The 18,823-nt window shown below is 61.5% G+C and overlaps 1 protein-coding gene across 8 annotated transcripts in view; it reads right to left on the bottom strand.

The window, feature by feature from the left end:
- BRD1 (bromodomain containing 1) overlaps positions 1-13,343 on the bottom strand; it is a 40,328-nt gene extending 26,985 nt beyond the window's left edge. For 7 of the 8 annotated variants that reach the window (XR_006381401.1, XR_006381402.1, XM_044228862.1 and 4 more), the window contains exons 1-2: positions 13,294-13,333; positions 8,837-10,217 (exon numbers count right to left, since the gene is read on the bottom strand). Coding sequence is in view for 6 of the 8 variants with exons in the window: in XM_044228862.1 (XP_044084797.1) it covers positions 8,837-10,203 (1,367 nt within the window). In the remaining 2 variants the exon portion in view is untranslated. Of the gene's footprint in view, positions 1-8,836; positions 10,218-13,293 lie in introns of all 8 variants that reach the window. The other variant, XM_044228864.1, reaches the window with a different exon arrangement.
- Positions 13,344-18,823: the final 5,480 nt, after the last annotated feature.

Below are 18,823 nucleotides of genomic sequence, written 5' to 3'. Positions count from 1 at the left end.
CCCAAAACGGGACTTCTGAGGTACAAAGAAAAACTCAACACGTTCACAGTAATGATTGTAAGAACAGAATCAACAGTGTAAAATCCTCCTCCTACCCCCAGAAGGAAAGGAAAGAAGGTAGTTTTTCAGAAGACCAGGCAAGCTCCTGCCAGCCGCCGGGGAGAGAGCAGGTGTGCCCCGCGCGGAGGCGGCGGGCGCTCCAACTCACGGGCCGCAGGGACACAAGGGAAAGGCCAAAGTCACCCGCGAACACACACGCCAAACTGGAACCAGTGCACGTGCGGATCAACTGACACACCCACCAGGAGCGAGGGGGCCTGTCCCAGGAAGGCAACGGGTGGTCTTGAGGTGACAAGTTCTGTAAGGAGAACTCACAGACCAGCGGGGCAGGGCAGACCGTGATCATCTCAAAAACGACCCCCAACTCCCATCAAGGGGGCGAAGGCCACGCCAGCAGGGCTGGGCGAGGCTCCCCTCCCCAGACCGACAGCAACAGGCACGTTGGGATGCTTCCCAGGTTCGGAACCGACATAAAGATGACCCCCTCCCCACTCCCACGAGAAATGCAGACGGGTGTTTTCTTTCTTTTTTTTAAGGATTTCATTTACAGATTTGCCAGAGACAGAGCACGTGAGCACACAGAAGCAGGGAGCACGTGACAGGGGAAGCAGACCCCCGCCGAGCAGGGAGCCCCCCGCGGGCCCCAATCCCAGGACCCCAGGATTGTGACCTGCGCCGAAGGCAGAGGCTTTAACCCACTGAGCCCCCCAGGCGCCCTGATAGAGGACATTCTTGCCAATGGAAAAGAGAGGAGGATTTAAGGACGGGGTGTGCACCGCCTTCACGGTGGGAGAAAAGTATGAACGCGACTGAGCGGCGGCCGAGGTGCGCAATAGCTGGACAAGGACGACACGGAACAGGGGCACAAACTCGGAGGTGACCGAACGGGTCAGCGGACTCCATGGGATTCCAGGTTCCCAGAAGGTCTGTCAAGAAGCCCGACAGGACAATGCCACGCCGGAGGGCGAGAACCGCGGGCAAGAACCGCGCCGGAGGGACCTGCTGGGGCTGCCGGAGCGAGCGGGGAACTCACTCCAGGAGCGAGAGAAGGCGGCCACCCCGAACACCCAACTGCACTCGCTCCTCACCAGAGACTCGTCCCCAAGTGCGTGAAGACACGGACGTGAGGGACACGGATTCAACAAGTGACCGAGGCCTCCGCGCCCAGGACAGGGGCACTTTGGGGAACGGCGGCCTGCGCCGGGGTGGCCTGTGCAAGGAGGCCACCACAGCCAAGACACGGCCGGCAGACCCCGAGGGCCCGCTGGGCACCGAGGCCGAGGGGACGGGGACGCCGACGGGAAGGCCGTCTGAAGCTTTCCAAAGAACGTCCTGAGGCCTTCAGGGAAACGAAGGGTCATCAGACCGAGGTACCGCAGGCACCGACCAGCGGATAGAGCAAACGCACGCCCATGGGCAGTAAAAGGCAAAAACTCTTGGAAAGTGCCAGGACTGGGGCAGAGCTGTCCGCTCCCGCCCCATCAACTGATGCTGGGCCGGCGGCCCTAGCCTGCACCGAGCCTGGACGAAGACCACAAAACGAAGGGACTTGAAGCCCACCCACACCATCATTTCCTCCCAGATTGTCCCCAAAAATAACCTAATAAACTACAACATGTTGTATCAATCTTAAGAAAAAAAAAAAAAAAAAAAACCCTGGATTGCTACAAAGAGTAAAAAAAGAAAAACAAAACTCCCCTGAAAAACCAGGCTGCTCACAACACCCCGTGAGAACGCCAGGAACTCTCAGGGACGTGAAAACGGCGCAGCAAGGCGGGCCCAGTAGCGCTGGCGTGACCCCGTGCACGGAGTCCCGGCGTCCCGCAGGGACACGGCCCTCACGAGAAGCAGGCCTGGGAATGCACGTGGGGACGGCGACCCAACCACGCAGACAGGGACTCCGCAGGGACAGTGCGTGCGTGTCACGCAAGGCCATCCGTGGTGCAGGGACGGGGCGTGCGCGCCGGAAGCCGTGGGGTCAGAGCTGGCCTGCTGACCGGCCACGGGGGGAAGACACAGAACCAGGCGGGAGGGCTTCGGGCTGCTGGAGGAATACAGGGGAGCGGCAGGACCTCGGCGCAGGGGGGAGGGAGGCGGCCTCAGAGCAGACCCAGGACGCAGCACCACACAGGAAAAGGCGCTAAGAGGAAGAGGCCCCTTCATCAAGACAGCGCCGCGTCACGGAGGTGTTCTCCAGAGTCCTCACCTGTTCTCAGGGGTGCCGGGTGGCTCAGGTCGTGATCTTAGGGTCCTGGGATCGAGCCCCGCACCCTGTTCAGGGGGGAGTCTGCCTCCCCCTCCTCCTCCCCCTGCTTGCGCGCGTGCGCTCGCTCGCTCTCACTGTCTCTCAAATAAATAAAACCCTCAAAGACGACGCTCTTACCTGCTCTCTACCAACCTGTTCCTGGATGAAACGAGGACAACACAAAGGAAGGGACAGGCAAGGGGGCAGGACCGCTCGGACGGGGCTCCAGACGTCCGAAGCTGAAGAGCAGACACATGACAAACGGGACGCGAAGCCCAGGGGAAGGGACACACGCGACGCGCACAGCCGAAGCCACCTGGCCACGCACATGCGAGGCAGACGCCTCCTCAGCCACAGGGACATGCGCGCCACCGCGCCCGAGGTGGCCACGAAGAGACACCAGCTCGTGCCGAGAGCACCGCGCCAGTCCCCAGCGAGCCAGGAACCCCAGGTGAGCGGCAGGGTCGTCTGGCCGCCGCCCACCTCCAGAGCCACGGCAACGCAGGAAGCCGCGACACAGGACAGCGTGGTGCTCACGGTCCGCGCAGAAGCGGCAGCAGAGCCTGTGCCCAGAGCAGGGACTGGAGCAACACCCCGCCATTCACGAGGGGCCGCTGCGAGGGTGGGCTAAGCGGACTGAAGGGGCCCGAAAGGGACTTTGGGAGGGCTCCTTTCCTGTCGTTTCTTTAAAACAAACAAAAAGCGACATTTGTTAAACGCCTGTGTTGGTCTCTAGTTTTCCATTTTAAAACTTTTTATATAAAAACCCTGGGAAACGGGAAAAAAAATGCCATTAAACTATTTTCCCTACACGTGTGCACGGCCACGTGTACAAGCCAGCATCGCCCCTGCAGAGTGGCACCTCGGACCCCACCCTCCCTTTGCACCACCTTCTCAACTGTCCTGAGTCTTTCCAACGGGGACAACTCACTTCTGGACCAGCTCAGAGGTCAGACGGAAGTCGGGGGGGCAAGAATGAAATCCAACCCCTCCGACCAGACAAAGCCAGAATTTGCCTTGGGAGGAAAGTGGTTCTGCAGACGGGGCTCCCAGAGACCCTCCGGTCCAGTCTGCCCTCCCCCCTTCTCAGGATTTCCCGTCCCCGAAGCCAGAGATGGCCGGGGCGCATCACACCCAAGGCGAGGTGGCCATCTGCGGCAAGCTACCCATGAGCCAAGTTCCCCAAGGTCAGGTCCACGGTGACAGCCTGCTGGGCCACCAGACGCTCCCCAGCCCCATGTCCAGGTCCCGCTGCAAAGCACAAGCAGAGCAGAAGGGAAGGATCCCACGGAGGAGAACCCGGGGTGGGGGCTGCGGTGGACCGCCCCCCCAGCCCTCCCGGGACAGAGAACCCACAGGTGGGACCTGTGGCCGCTGTGAAGAGGAGCTGGGGGCTGCCTGGCCTCCTTCTCCCAGACCGTGGGCCGGACATCGGAAAAACGCAAGCGCAGAAACCTTCCGCGGGGGTGCCAGCAACACCGTGGTCACCAGGGAGCAGGGGCTGTCACTCTGTCCGGGCGAGGGACACTGGCAGCTCTGCGGACACCAGGCGAACCCAGAACAAGGCTCACTCTGCAGAGGAGGGCTGCCTTCTCCAAAACCAGCCCACCGGGGAGGAGCTTGGGAAGCATCCAGATCCCAGCAGGCTCACCCCCTGGGACGGGTCCTGAGTGCAGGCCCCACCTCGCTGCAGCTCACCCTGAGCTGAGTCCCATCCCACGGGACATGTGGGCACACGTGGGCCTTCTCTGTGCCGGGCAATGGGAAGCACCTTAGAAAGACGTGGCTCCGAGGGGGAACCTGAGGGGCTCAGTCGTTAAGCGTCTGTAAGCGTCTGCCTTCGGCTCAGGTCATGATCCCAGAGTCCTGACATCGAGCCTCACATCAGGCTCCCTGCTCCGCGGGAAGCCTGCTTCTCCCTCTCCCGCTCCCCCTGCTTGTGCTCCCTCTCTCACTGTGTCTCTCTCTGTCCAATAAAAGATGGCTCAAATAAGAAGATTTGGGGGTCTCGCTCCTTATTTTTGCAATATTTTATAAATTTAGAGTTATTTCCGTATTTCCAATTTCAATAAAAAATTGAAATAACTACCCTCAACCCGATGTGATCTGCCCCTGGGCCTGTGGAGGGCCTCCTGAAACCTCCCTCGACACTCTGAACACGGTCTGTCTGTCCGCCGTGGCGTGCAGGTGTGGACTGCAAGTGCCCCGCACACATCTGGCCCCTGATCAGCCCAGGGGACACCCAGGCTGGGGCGGTAGGGAGACAGTGCAGCAACTACCCACTGCCAGTATTACAGAAAACCTAGAACAAGTCCCAATCCTATTTCTGCCAACAACAGAATGAATATAAACAGAAATGACAAAATTTTCTTCTCCGGCACATTCTTTCCGTGGACTGAGCGCCGGGGATCCTGGGTGGAGACCCAGACCCAGTAGGAGGGCAAGGACACCAGTGTGGGGAGCACAGCGGCTCCCTGTGGGGAGCACCAGCACCCAGAGCACCCTGGGAGGGGCTGAGCGTGGGAGGGGCTGCACAGGGCACAGGCCAAGCTGTCCCACGGCCCATAGCACCACACTCACAAGACTCCGGGAGGAGCCCGCTGGCCCACACGCCTTGACCAGGTCCTTCCCCAGCGCCTTCCCCTTCACTGCAGCTCCCTGGTCCAAACAAACCTGCTTACCAGACACAAGGCACCCTGTGCCCCCTCCCTCGGCCTCCCCCAGCCTCCCCCAGCCTCCCCCAGCCTCCAGGCAAGACAGCCCACTGCACAGCCACACCCCAGGCTGCCACAGAAGCCACAGCCTGGGGAGCACCCCCTCCCAGGAGGACACGCCCAGCCCCCAGCCTGAATTCAAACCGAGATCAGGGCAGGTGGGAAGGAGAACATTCCCAGAGTACTTGGGAGGCCCACATTTGTGCTTTCCCAGTGGCCGGAGGCAAATACGAGCACCTTGCTTTTCCACAGGCCACAAAACGCACAACCTGCAGGTTTTTTGTTGTTTTTTTTTTTTAAGATTTTATTTTTTTTTATTTATTCAGCAGACAGAGATCACAAGTAGGCAGAGAGGCAGCAGAGAGAAGGGAGAAGCAGGCTCCCCGCTGAGCAGTGAGCCCGATGCGGGGCTTGATCCCAGGACCCTGAGATCATGACCTGAGCTGAAAGCAGAGGCTTAACCCACTGAGCCACCCAGGCGCCCCTTCAGTTTGGTTTTTAATGCTTCTTTCCAGAGTAGCCGCTTCTTTAGACCCTACACAGGCCCTTTCCTGAGGACCCCAACACCGGCAAGGGTGCCATGCCTGCCTGTGGCACCACCCCAAGGGTGGCACACAGCGGGCCAGGTAGCCCTGGGGGACCAGCAGCCCTGGGGGGGGGGGGGCTAGAGCCCCCACCTCCCAGAAGGGCTATGCCGGCGCTTCTCTCCCTTCCCCAAACCACGGCCCTACAGAACGTTTCTCAATTATAGTCAAATTAACTTCCAGAAACACGGCAAAAAAAGACGTACAAAGCTCAAGCTCACACTTTTCACACTTATGTTCAAGAAGCATAAACTTTCTCTGTCAAGTGTCTCCCACGTCTGTCCTCACCTGGCGTCTGCAGAGGGAGGGCACCGACCAGCGATGCCCGAGTTAACTGAGCTGTGGACCCGACCCTCCAGCTCATCATTAACGACTTAGCAGGCATGAGCCTGCACGTGCCCTGAGCCACCCCCACATAAATGACCCAAGTGGCCGAGAGGACCAGGCCGGTATCAAGGCCAACAAAGCACACCACCCTCTGTTCGTTAGAGGCCCCTCTCCTCCACAAATAAAGAGCAGCCCCCAGCAAAGAACGACAAAGGAGAGCACTCTGGGAAAACTCAGTTACTACAAGGAAACCAGACGCTACAACTTGCTGTGTCCTCCTCCTGGCCTGACCGCCTCTCTCCAGGGCCCACCTCGACTGGTCCCTCCCCCTAAAAAAGCAGCGTGGAATGATGAGGAACCAGAGAAGATTCTCATCGGAAGAGGCACCCCTCCGAACAGAAGAATGCCTGTGACAGCACAAAGTGTTGATCTTTCTTGGAAAGCACAGCAGAAAGGGAGGGATGGGACTTCCTCTCTCTAGACTTTTACTCCCTTCTGCGGCTTCGTACTGCGACCGTGTTAGAAACACACGCTAACGAACGCACGTGACCGAGACCAGACAGACAAGGATGGGCCTGACGCAGACCTCGGAACAACCCTCACGTCACTGTGCCCGCGGCCACACTGACAGGGGGACCCTCAGAGGCAGAAGATGACCCCGCCATGGCAAAGCCCGGTACTGCACCCATCCACCTCCACCGGCAGCCCCTGCAACCTCCAGGAACGAGGCCGCCAGACCAGCCACACCTCAGGCCGCGGCTTCAGGATACTAAGAGCAGTGGCTGGACAGCCCGGGCCACCCCAGCACCGGCCCTGCCAGCCCCCAGAGTGGTCCGACCACAGATGACCACCAGCTGAGGGTAGCCGGGAGATCTTCCAAGGCGGCCCAAAACATCAAGACCTCCCGAAGTCTGGGCAAGCCGGACGGCACAGCCCCAGACCCTAACCCAGGTCCATCTTCGATCTCTGCTCCGGAGTGCAGTGACGGGCCATTGCCAAACTAGAAGAAGAAGAAAACCAAACACGGGCCAGACGACAGCTCCGGCCCACAGTTCAGCTACATGACCTGCTGTGCAACGCTCCAGTCCAAAGTGTGGGTGTCTCCTCCGTCGGGCCCGGTCACCTGAGACCTGCGGGCGCCCAGGTTCTCCCGCTGGAAATGCTTTCTCCTGCGAATGGCCCAGCAGCCCCCGCCCGGCCCCTCGTAGGCAGCCTCGAAAGGAGCACGTAAGCACACCGCGCCGGGCACGGAGGGGCCGGCACCGTGGACTTCCGGCTCCTCCATTTCTTAGGTCACATTTTCTCCCTTTCATTTACCTCGACCACAGTAAAGCTGAAGTTTTTAGGGCGATGCAAATCTCACACTTTCTGGCCCAAGGCAGAAATGCAAGTAAAACTACCTTTTAAGAAGTCTAGCAGACTGGTTCGCAAACAGACACTGGTTTTCACAGCGTTTTCTTCTGGATATGAGGGACAAGCACCTTTATCCGCTTCTGTATGAATTTACTGATTCCGCAACGAGTATGAGCAAAATTTCAGTCTGGGAAAAAAAGTCATACTTCTCGTGTCTTTTTAAAAGATTTCCTTATCTCAGAGAGGGAAAGAGATCGCGTGCACAGTGGGAGGAAAGAGGAAGGAAGCAGGCGCCCCGCTGAGCGTGGGGTCTGCTGTGGGGCTCGATCCCAGGACCCTGAGATCATGACCTGAGCCAACATCAGGAGTCAGACACTCAACTGACTGAGCCCCCGGGGAACCCCCACTTCTAATTCTTAAGAGACACTAAGCGCCTGCTCTCTCGGGAGAAGAGAGCGCTCCAAGGGGCACCGCGCACGACACCTCACAGCCCGACCGGGGACCCTAACCCAGGCGTGACGGTGAGGACCAAGCCGCCTGCTTCATCACACGCGCTCCTCCCCGTCACAGACACGCGCAGAGACGACACAAAAACCGAGTCTTGGATACATTTAAGGTAACTCTTCCTTCTCCGCAATCCAAACGTCCCCCGAGTCTGTCACTCAGTCTGGGAGACGAAAAGGTTCTCCTTCTGGCGTCCAGGCCACAGCACGGAAGCCCCAGGCTGCCCTCGGGCGCACGCGACCGTCTGCACCCTCACCTCGCCGCCCCATGCAGTCTCCTCCACCAGACGCCCGCAAGCCCCGTGCCCAACGACCAAGTGCCCGCCACCCGCAAAGCCCCTCCCCAGGCCTGGGGCCCTCCACTCCCTCACCCTCATCACCAAGTCACCCACCCACACGCTGAACAAAACGCAAAGAGCAAGTCCGTGACCGGACCACAGGCAAGGAAGAGGAAACAAGTCCAGGGACAGGAGCAGACACGGCCGGATGGGGACTGGCCCCTGGGACACGTGTAAGAGCAAGGCAGGGACACTCCCCACGGCGGCCCCCCCCAGCACCGTGAACCCTCCAGACCCCCGCGGCCCCCACCTGCACCCCCACCGCCGCCGCGGCCTGCTGTACGCTGGAGAGCCCCACGCGGACCCCTATTCACAGCACCAAGGAAAGGCTCAGGAAACCCAGAAAGGAGAGGGGCGTCCCCTCTACGAAGCTCCTGGCGGCCCCACTCTGATCTCCACTTGTCACTTACCCTCCCCTTCAATTTACGAGAAGTTATACTTGAAATGCCCCAAGGTTCCCAGAGTTGGAAGCGGAGCGGAGCGAGGAACAGCTTTTTATCGTGTCGAAAGTGATGGCATCAGGGCCCCAGACTCTAATTTCCTGCCGTCGGGAAGCTAGGGCTCTAAGGTCCTCGCGGCTCGGGGGAGAAGGTCCGTCAGAGAGCCCCCAGCTGACGGCCCCCGTCCCGGGATCGCCCACCCCGTCCCGGGGTCCCACGTCCCAGTCCCGGGGTCCCCCGCCATCCCGCGCCCCACGCCTGCAGGCACTCACCTCTGCGGGGGGATGTAGGGAGCACACACGGGCGGCAGGGCCGCGCAGGGCTCACTCAGGGTCTTCTTGGCCTTTTTCGCTTTCTTCCTGACTTTGGACGTGGACCTGACGGCTTTGACGGAGCTCTCTTTTCGACAGACGCCGTTTTTCATCTCGACATCCCCGTAAATGTTCAGAGGCCTCCGGGTGCAGCCCGGGGGCGTGTGGACGTCACAGTAAGCGGTCTTTCTGACGGAGAAGGTCGTGGCGCCGCCGCTGAGTTCCTTCACGGGCTCCATCTTCATGTAGAGGCCGGCCCTCTGGGCGCACGTCACGTGGAAGGCGGTGTAGCAGTTGGCCTTGTGGCACTGGATACAGGCGCCCACGCCCTTCTGCTTACAGAGGTAGCAGGTCAGTTTCCACCGGGCCGGAGGGATGTTCCTTACGCCATCGATGGGCTCGATGAACACGGTGTTGGCAAAGCCCACCTCCGGGATCCACAGGGCACAGACCACGTGGCCCCAGCGGTCGTCGTCGGTCTTTTTGAAGGCACCTCCCTTGTTGGGGCAGAGCACACAGTCGGCGGGCCGGGCCCGGGACTGCAGGCAGTGCCGGCAGAGCCACTGGCCCTCGGGGATGTAGGGCACCCCGTAGCACTCCTGGTGCACCGCCAGGTTGCACAGATCACAGAAGAGGATCGCGTTGCTGTTCTGACACTCGCCGTCCATGCAGATGCAGCACACGGCGTCCTCGTCGATCAGGGACTGCTGCTCCCCCTGCTTCTGGTTCTCGCAGTACGACTCCTTCTCGAAGCGGTCCATCAGGAACTCGAACACGCTCTGCGACACGGCCGAGACGCAGTCGCCCTTCCGCTTCTCGTTGACGATCTCCAGCCAGGCGTAGTCCTCCTCGTCCATGTCGTACTCCACCTCGTTGTCCAGCTCCTCTGCCGACTTCTCGATGAACTTGTAGTACACCGGGGGCCGCCTCGGGGCGGAGGGCGGGCTGTACTCCACGATCCGCACCTTGGGCTCAGGCAGCGCGCCGGCCGACGCCAGGGGGCCGTGGGCGCTGGGCAGGGCCTCATGTTTCTTCTTGACGCGGTGATTCCTGTGGCGCTTGCTCCGCGCGCACGCCGGCGGCCGCTCGCTGTTCTCCTTGTTGCTGTTGCACTCGCTCAGCTCCTGGGCCGTGAGGTCATCCTCCAGGATGACCTCCAGGGGGTCGAAAATGCTGATCCTGTGCAGGCGCCCCTCGATCTCGATCTCCACCATCCTCTGGGCTTGCGCGTAGGTCAGGGTCTCTCGCGTGGGGGAGTGCTTAGTGCCGCACGGGGAGGAAGGGTGCCTCGCTGCAGCGCCGCGATGGCATCGTCCTTTCCTCCTCATCTGGTACTGACTCCCTGAAACAGAGGCACAGGGGCATGAACTCCCTGCAGAAGACCCAAGACGAGAAAAACCACCAGACACACCGCGGCCAGCGCGAACCAACCAACTCAAACTACATCGGAAGGAAACTCCCAGCTGACATGGCTCCAAGGCTTCCAAAACCACGCACCCCAGGACTCGTGATCGTAGTCACGGACCGCCTGGACAAGACGACACAAGGAGCAAGGAGTGGCCTTTGAGAGGCACAAGTCCCTCCAGGCCACTCTGGGGTTCCCATAGCTCTCCAGTCACCTTCCCAGACCATGCTAACAGGTCGTCAAGATGACCGCAGCATCCTTCCTGAGAAGGGGTCCCAGCTCTGAGCCCAGGAAAGCCCACACAGGGCTGGACTCCAGCAGGCACGGAGGTCGTGACAGCAAGGGCAGCACGCTCAGTGGCTGCCCGCTCGGGGCCAACACGCCCCTTAACCAGCTCTCCCCCGGCCCTGCCGCTGCCCAAGAGGGCTCCTACAGCCCCGGTGCAAAACCCCCGCCGACAGCCAGAAGCCTCGGCAGTCTGACCACAGCGGTCCACCCTCTCCACCAACACAGCCTCCGCACAAGGTGAGGCCCAGGGCCACTAAGCCATGCCAGAACCAAAGAGGGGAGCCCCCCCTTCACCCTCAGGAGGCCCAACCTGCCTTCCAGAGGGCCTCAGCAGTGACCGCACAGAAACCCCCACAGCCCAGGGACCCGGCCCCGCTGCCCCAAGGGCACTTTTCAGCTGCTGGTGTGACTGCGGGGCCCGCCGTGCCCTCCTCCTCATCACGTCCACCCAGACGACATGCAACGGGCCACGGAGGGCACCTCCGCTCACCCCCAATAGTGAGCGGCACCCGCCGCCGTCCGAGGAGAGGCCCCCCCCCTGGGGTGGCCAGCAGTGGCTCAGGAGCCCGAGAGCCTGGCCACAGACCTTCCCGGGCGTCTGCTCTTTTCAGACCTCCACCATCGAACTCGGGCACGGAGTCTGCCCTCAGCCTGCCTCACAGGAAGACCCTGGACCGCCGGCTGCCAAGCCCGGTGTCACCCAGGATGACAACGAGGACCTCGGACTCCCCGAACCACTGCACTCTGCTGACAGGAAGCAAGAGGACTTCCAGGAGACTGGCCTCCAAAAGAACTTTCCAAGCCGGAGGCCCAGACCCACTGCTCTGCGGTCACCCCAAGGAGCTGGATCGCGGCCACACAGCAAGCCAGCTGGCCTTGGGGAAAAGCCCCCAAAGCATCAGAAAAGTCCTGAGAGGCAAGACCCGAAATGCACTTTCTTAAGACAGAGACTTCAGACTGTTCCTCTCCTTTTGTCAAACAGAAATCCCTGTTTTATGCTGAAACTTACCAGGAATTCCCTGTAAAACAAGCATGAAAACGCCGTGGCCGGCCAAAACCCCATTCACCTGCGCCTCAGGGCTGCGCAGGGGCGCCCTCAGCCCTGGACCGCCGGGGTCGGGCAGAAGCCAGCGGCCGGCCAGCCCTGCACCAGCGATGCCTTGTTAAGAGAGGTGTCAGCACCCCAGCCTCTGAGGAGGGGATCCTCGGGCACCTGGGGACGGCCTCATGTGTCCCCACCGAGGTGGCGCGGGAGCAACATGGTTACTCACCAGGTTCAAAGCCAACGCCTCACCTTGTCCTCTGGCCACCGCACTGAGCCCATCTAACTACAACAGGCCTCCAAGAGCCACACTCTTGGGGTGGGGGGGGGGCCTTTACCCACCATCCACAAGTTCACCTAACAGTTCCCGGTCCCTACAGGCCTGTCATCTGGACTCATAGCTGTGACCGGGACAGAGGACACTGAGCAGCACAGAGCGGCTGCCCCGTGTCCTCGCCTCCCTACGCCCACTGACCGGCACTGGACTGACCGCGTCCACACAGGCGCTTCCCTGGAGCAGTAGGACTCCCGCGGCGAGGTGGGCAGTAAGGACACGGAGCCAGCGCTCGCTGGCGGCAGTAACTCCGCTGCGGACACGCAGAGCAGCCGGGAGCCGCGAGAGGAAGCGGGCTGTCCAACGGTCGGCTCCGCGGCCCCCAGCCGTTCACCCGCGGCCTGGCCACTCCCCCACGCCTGTGCGTCGCCAGTGGGAGCAAGGCCGGTGCCCAGCTCAGGGGCCTGTGCGAGGGCCGCCTGAGCCCCGCGATGTGCCCAGGGCCCCCTGACCGACGAGCGGGCCGGCTGGGCTGACCCTGCGGGTGCCAACGACCTCGATGGGCGTGGCGCTTCCCGCGCTCGGCTGGTGTCAAAACTCCCTGTGCCCTCCCGGCGGCGGCCGGCTCCGCACTCGGGCCGGAAAGCGGGAGCGCAGCGTCTTCCCACCCGCCCGGCCGTGACCACGCACCGCCCGCCTGGGCGCCCGACCCGCGAGGCCGGCCCAGGGCACTGGGCTGGGAAACGTTTAAAGTCCGGCCCCAGCCCAGGGAGTTTCCTGCCTTGGCAGAACCAAGCGGGCGGCGCGGTTACATAATGCGACCCGCTCGCGCGCCACGAACGCTCCGGCCCCGGCCCCGGCCCCGCGCCGGCTCCGAGGCCCGCACCCCGCGGCCCTTCCCGCCCGGGTCACCGCCGCGGCGGGCACAGCGGAGCCCGGCGGGGACGAGCGCGGCCTCCCGGACGCCGGGCCCCGACGGCCCCGACGGCCCCGACCGCCCCGACCGCCCCGACGGCCCCGACCGCCCCGACCGCCCCGCGCCCCGGCCCGCCGGCCCCCTGGCCCCTCCCGGCCGTCCCGACCCTCCGGGGCCCCGAACTCCCTCCGCGGCCTCCGGCCTCCGGCCTCGCCGGCGCCCAGGCCTCCTCAGCCGCCCGGCCGCGGGCCCCCGCGCCGGCCTCCCCGACCCCGGCCTCCGCAGCGCGGCCTCCCCGCCGCCGCCCCGCCGCCCCGCCCGGCCGCCCCGCCGCCCCGGCCGCCCTCGGGCCGCCCACCCGCCGCTCGCGGACAATGCGCCGCCCGCCGCGGCCGCCAAACATGGCGCCGGCTCCGCCACCGAGAGGCCGGCGGGCGGGCGGGCGAGGCGAGGCGGCCCCGACGCGGCCCCGGCCCGGCCCCCGCCCACTCACCTTCGGGGCCGCGGCCGCGGGAGCCCGGCGGCGGGCGCGGAGGCCGGCGCGGCCCAGCGGCGCTAATGGCGCCCGCGGCTCCCCCGCCAACGGCCGCGCAGGCCCGGGCCGCCGCCGCTCTGGGCGCGGGATCCTGTCGGCGGCGCCCGGCCCGGCTCGGCTCGGCGGCCGCGGGCTCGCGCGCTCTCGGGCTCTCCGGGGCGGCGGCGGCGGCGGCGGGCGGCGCGGGGTCGGGGGCCGGCGGGGGCGAGGCCGGCGCGGGCAGGCCCGGCCGGAGGCGGCGGCGGCGACGGGCGCGGGGAGCGGGCGGCGGGCGCGGGGAGGGTCGGACGCCCGGGCCGGCTCGGCGCTCGCTCCCCAGCGAAGCAAACAATGCGGCGAGCGCTCCGCCCGGCGCGCTGCGTGCGAGACGCGCCCCGCCCGCCGCCGTGACGCGCGCCGCCGGGGGAGGGGCGCCGCCGGGGGAGGGGCGGGCGCCGGGGGAGGGGCGGGCCGACGGCGCGGGCGGGGAGGGGCGGCTGGGCCGGGGGCCGGGGGAGGGGCGGGCGCCGGGGGAGGGGCGGGCCGACGGCGCGGGCGGGGAGGGGCGGCCGGGCGGGGGGACGGCGGGCGGCGGGCGGGGCGACGGCGGGCGGCGGGCGGGGAGGGGCGGCCGGGACCCTGGTTGGGGGGCTTCGGGGGACCTTGGGGGGGGAGGTGACCTGGGGCGGGGGGCCGGGGACCTCAGGGAGAGGGCCTGGGGCGGGGTGGCTGGGACCCTGGGCCCAGGGCCTGAAGGGGAGACCCGGGACCTCAAGTTGGGGCGGGGACCCTGGTCTGGCCAAAGCCCTGGTCCAGAGGGCCTGAGGGGGTGTGTGCGGACCCTGGGTGGGGCAGGGAGGGGGTATTGGGACGGAGGGCACAACAGGACGCGGGGCTGGGGGCCAGAGAGGGCGACTGCACTGGGTCACCAGCCAGGGTACAGGGCTAACCCGAGTGGAGTTACAGGACATTGGGCAGGGGAGGGAGGCGGACTCCCAAGGTGGAGGCCAGCACATCAGGGGAGCTGGCTCGGGAGAGGTGAAGCCCAGTGCCCCGGGAGAAGCCTAGATGGTTCTGTGTTTTCCTGAAGGGTTCCTGGCTAGCACAGTGACCACGAAGGAGGGCTGGGCCCTGGGAGAAAGGAGCTGGCACGGCCCCCCTCGCTGGGGGCAGCAGGAGAGGCCCCTCAGGAAGAGAAGGGACACCCCTCCCCCCAGGGCAAAGGTTGGGTCCCTCTGAGCTGGTAAGATCTTCTCCTTATCAGGGCAGGCGGGGCAGAGCCCACTGCCTGGGGCCCTCCAGCAAAGGCCTTACTCGGAGCAGGCCGCCCTGACCAGTGTCCTCCATGGGAGCCGGAGCCCACCAGCCTCTGCTGATCGGCACTTGTGTCTCCCTGTCCCCAGTGCATGGGTTGAGAACTGAAGGTTTGGAGGGTGGGCTAGGATTCCAGCCACAGCCCGCCTCGAGGCTGGCCCAGCATTGGGACCCCAACCACATGTGCCCCAGCCCCGGGAGCTGCCCTACAGATGCCCACTGATCTGAATGCAGGCTCACCAGGGCACGCAGTGGCAGAGGACAAGCAAGCTGGCCCTGCATCCCTCCCTCGGCCTTGGGCAGGCCTGACGCAGAGCAGCAAGGTGGAGTGTCTCAGGACAGGGTCAACAGTAAGAGGCTCTGGAAAAAGAAGGTGAGAGCCGGGAAACCCTTCTCCCAGGACGGGGAGGGAGAAGGGCTTCTCACATGACGGAGTCATGCCAGGAGGCGTGAAGAAGCTCCTCACACAGTCAGGTCAGAGCGACATCCTGGAATCGCCAGGATAAAGAGACGAGCTCCAGGGCCTTCAGAGAAGAAGGGTCTTTTTTTTTTTTTTTTTTTTTTTTAAGATTTTACTTCTCTGTTTGACAGAATCACAAGCAGGCAGAGAGGCCGGCAGAGAGAGGGGGGCAGCAGGTTCCTGCCCGAGCGGAGCGCCTCATTCAGGGCTCGATCCCAGGACCCCGAGATCATGACCTGAGCCAAAGGCAGAGGCTTCACCCATGAGCCCTGCAGGCGTCCAAGAAGGGCTTTCTTTAATCAGACCGAATCTGATCGTCACTTGGCAAAGAACCAGCCATTAAAATTCTAAGAATTCAACAATTCCATGTACAGAGAAACTCATTCGTGAGACAGCAAACGAAAGGTGTCTTCACAGTCTGTAAACCCAGTTTGTCACACCCAAAGTCTCCAGAAAAATGCCGAACGCCTCTGGCAGAGGGACAGGTGTATCCCGGAGAAGACCTGGACGCCAGCAAACAAGGTCCCACGACAACTGAGCAAGTCCCAGATGAGCCGACACGGCGTAGGGCAAGGGCAGGTGAGAGCAGGAAGGAGAAAGGTTCTCGTCCTCGTAGACGGTTTTCAAACTGGTAGAAAGAAGTTGGGGGGAAACTGAAATGCGGAAAGACGCGATTTCAACAGACGGCCACACGCATGGCAAATAAGGGATATGAGGCCACACGAAGGGAAGAAACCCAGGCGCTGGTGTAACAAATAGATGTGAACGTGTCACAGAGAGATTGAAGAGGGAAGGAGGGACTGCGTGTGCCTAACCCTCTCGCTCCTCTGAGACCGCAAAGAGGATGGACAGAAAACTGAACCGCGAGATGCTCGCGACACGTGTGCCTCGCAGGTGAGGTCAGTGCCCAGGATCCCTTCAGACGCAGCAGAAGAAGACCAGCAGATAGAATAAGAGGCAGACCCATAAGCAGGCTCCTTGCAGAGAACGCGGCAGCCCGTAGCCTCACCCGTGACTTTAGAAATGCAAACTACAGTCACACCAAAGGAACACAGATGTTCAAGTCAAACCCGCGGCGACAGGAAAGGTAGATCGCCGGGAACGATGACAGATACACGCAGCCCCTGCTGGCTGGACTATCCTGTGGTCCGGTGACCTTGGTAGACAATAAGGCGTTACCCAGTGCAGTCGGACCTGCGCGTCAGTTGCCCACTGCTGCTTGTGGACCTACTGCACAACTCGAGCTCGGAAACAACAATGACCACTCCTTTCGCACAGGGATGTCCTATTTGGGCAGGATTCAGCAGGCGCAGCCCGTCCACTCCACACTGCACCAGGGATACTGGGGTATCCCTACTGCGGGCTGAGGGCCCACGTGCACGGTGGTGCCCTAATGGGGCCAGTAGGCCGGTTCCAGCTGTGGAGAGTGGGATGGTGTCCACGTTCCGAGAGAACCAGTTGGGAACTGTATCACGTCTCGTGCCGTGGCCCCGACGGTCACAAAGCATCACTTGTGCCCAAGCCTGTCCAGATTGGAGAGGTGAGACGCCGACCTCTGCCCTCTGGGGAGATGAGTGTTAAAGTCACATTTTAAGAGGAAGAAGCATGCGGTATGGGAGAAGTGGGGGGCCCTTGGAGAAAATGCAGGCTGCCACACGTGCGCTGCAGTTCCCAGCTCTAGGGTTAAGCCGATACGTACTCCTGGATCCAGTCTATGCCTGAACATACACCCAAGAAAGCTCCACTCGTTCATGGGGACATGTGCATCGGTGTTCAAGACCGCATTGCTTTTAAAAAATGATAAAAATACTGAGTGGAAGAAATACCTTCAGTGTCTTTGGACGATAAAATGAATGAAGTGAGGCACGTCGTATAGCAGAAGAGAACACAACGGCTTCCACGAAGAAACTTGGTCCCGCTTGGAGCCCTGTGGCCGGGTCCCAAACATGATGCTGCATGGCAGTAACTCAAGACGGTGATAGAAAGTGCGGTCGCGTGTATGCCCACCAGAGTGAGCCCGAAGTCTAGGTGCACACACCCCGGATCTTCGGCTTCGTATCTGTCCACGAGGCTGGAGTTCGTACTGACAGCTCCGATTCCAACCCAACTGATTTCATTCTGTCCTCTCTCTCCGTAGAACTCGTTTCCAACAACAGAAAGCCTCTGTGCACTTACCTGGTAGCTCTCTCGGTCACCACTGTGTGTGGGACTGTGCCAGCCAGAAAGTGGGCCCAAGACCCTCAACCCCCCCCACCCTGTCTTCATGAGGACGCACAGAGCCTGACAAAGGCAAGGAGAGGGCAGCGGTGTTCTTCTTTTCTTGTTCTATTTTCTTTTCTTTTTTTTTTTTTTTTAAAGATTTTATTTATTTATTTGTCAGAGAGCGAGCGAGAGCGAGCACAGGCAGACAGAGTGGCAGGCAGAGTCAGAGGGAGAAGCAGGCTCCCTGCGGAGCAAGGAGCCCGATGTGGGACTCGATCCCAGGACGCTGGGATCATGACCTGAGCCGAAGGCAGCTGCCTAACCAACTGAGCCACCCAGGCGTCCCATCTTGTTCTATTTTCTAGCAAAAGTCCGATGAAATCCTTCTTCTTTGTGTCTGATCTAGCTTTAACCTTTGCTACAGTCGATGGCACCTGCATACACAAACGCAACATCCTTTAAATGGTAATCTCACTTCAGAACTCAGGAAAAAATAATTTTTCCTGACTCGTTTAATAGAAATCTAGCTATTTTCATAGTTTCATAGAAGTCAGCCCTCTTTTTTACCAGGATATAATTAGAGAAATTGCGCAACCTCACGTAGATGTCACACGTGAGACTCCATCAGGGTGACCCAGCCACTGTTAGGAACAAGGGTTGGAGCATCTGTGTTGAATCCATGACCACAGAGCCCGCAGATCCCCGAACTCATGCTCCTGTCCTGTGGTGTGCCAGATCTGAGTCCTACAAGTAGTAACGTAAGCAGGAGCTGTGCGAGACCATGGTCCTTGAGAAGACAGGGACTTCCCCAGCTGTACAGGTGCTGCAGGCAAATCAGAGGGAGATCACTTTAGTTCAGTTTCCTAACCTAGGACTGGAAGAGCAAACGAGAGAAAGCTCGGGCATAATAGAGACTCGACCCCACATTCCTTACGGCGACATCTCCAAACGGGGTGATTTTCTGGACTTGATCATTGGGCGGCACCAGGTGACATGGACGCACCAGCCCAACGGGAGGCTCACCCAGGTTAATTACCACTTCTGCAGCACCTGTGAGTGACTCAGGTCCAAACACGGGAAGACCCAGCTTTCTGCGTTCAAGAATAACCTTTGTAGATCCTTTATCATCAAAGGGGGCGGTTAAGAGTTTCCAAAACTTAACGATGGGTGAAGGGAGTGCCTGGGTGGCTCAATCGGTTAATCTCCCACCTCTTGATTTCAGCTGGGGTCATGATCTCAGGGTCATGAGATCAAGCCCGTGTTGGGCTCCTGCTCAGCCCAGGAGTCTGCTTGTCCCTCTCTCTCTGCTCCTCCCCACCGTGCTCACACTCTCCCTGTCTCTCATCTCTCTTTGTCAAATAAATAAAATCTTTAAAAAAAAAGAGAGAGAACAGGTAAAGGGATGGTGATGGGTGCGTTGCTGGGCAGCTGAACGTTGTCTAGCACGCCTGCCAAGGGAATTTTTTATGTTCTCAAGACCGCACCTGTTTCACCGCTATTTACTATTGATTATGACTTTTTTCAACCCATTAA

The sequence above is a fragment of the Neovison vison genome, chromosome 12, assembly GCF_020171115.1.
Source record: "Neovison vison isolate M4711 chromosome 12, ASM_NN_V1, whole genome shotgun sequence".
Taxonomy (NCBI): domain Eukaryota; kingdom Metazoa; phylum Chordata; class Mammalia; order Carnivora; family Mustelidae; genus Neogale; species Neogale vison.
Note: the sequence above shows the minus strand (reverse complement) of the source record. Positions and strands in the feature narration are given on the sequence as shown.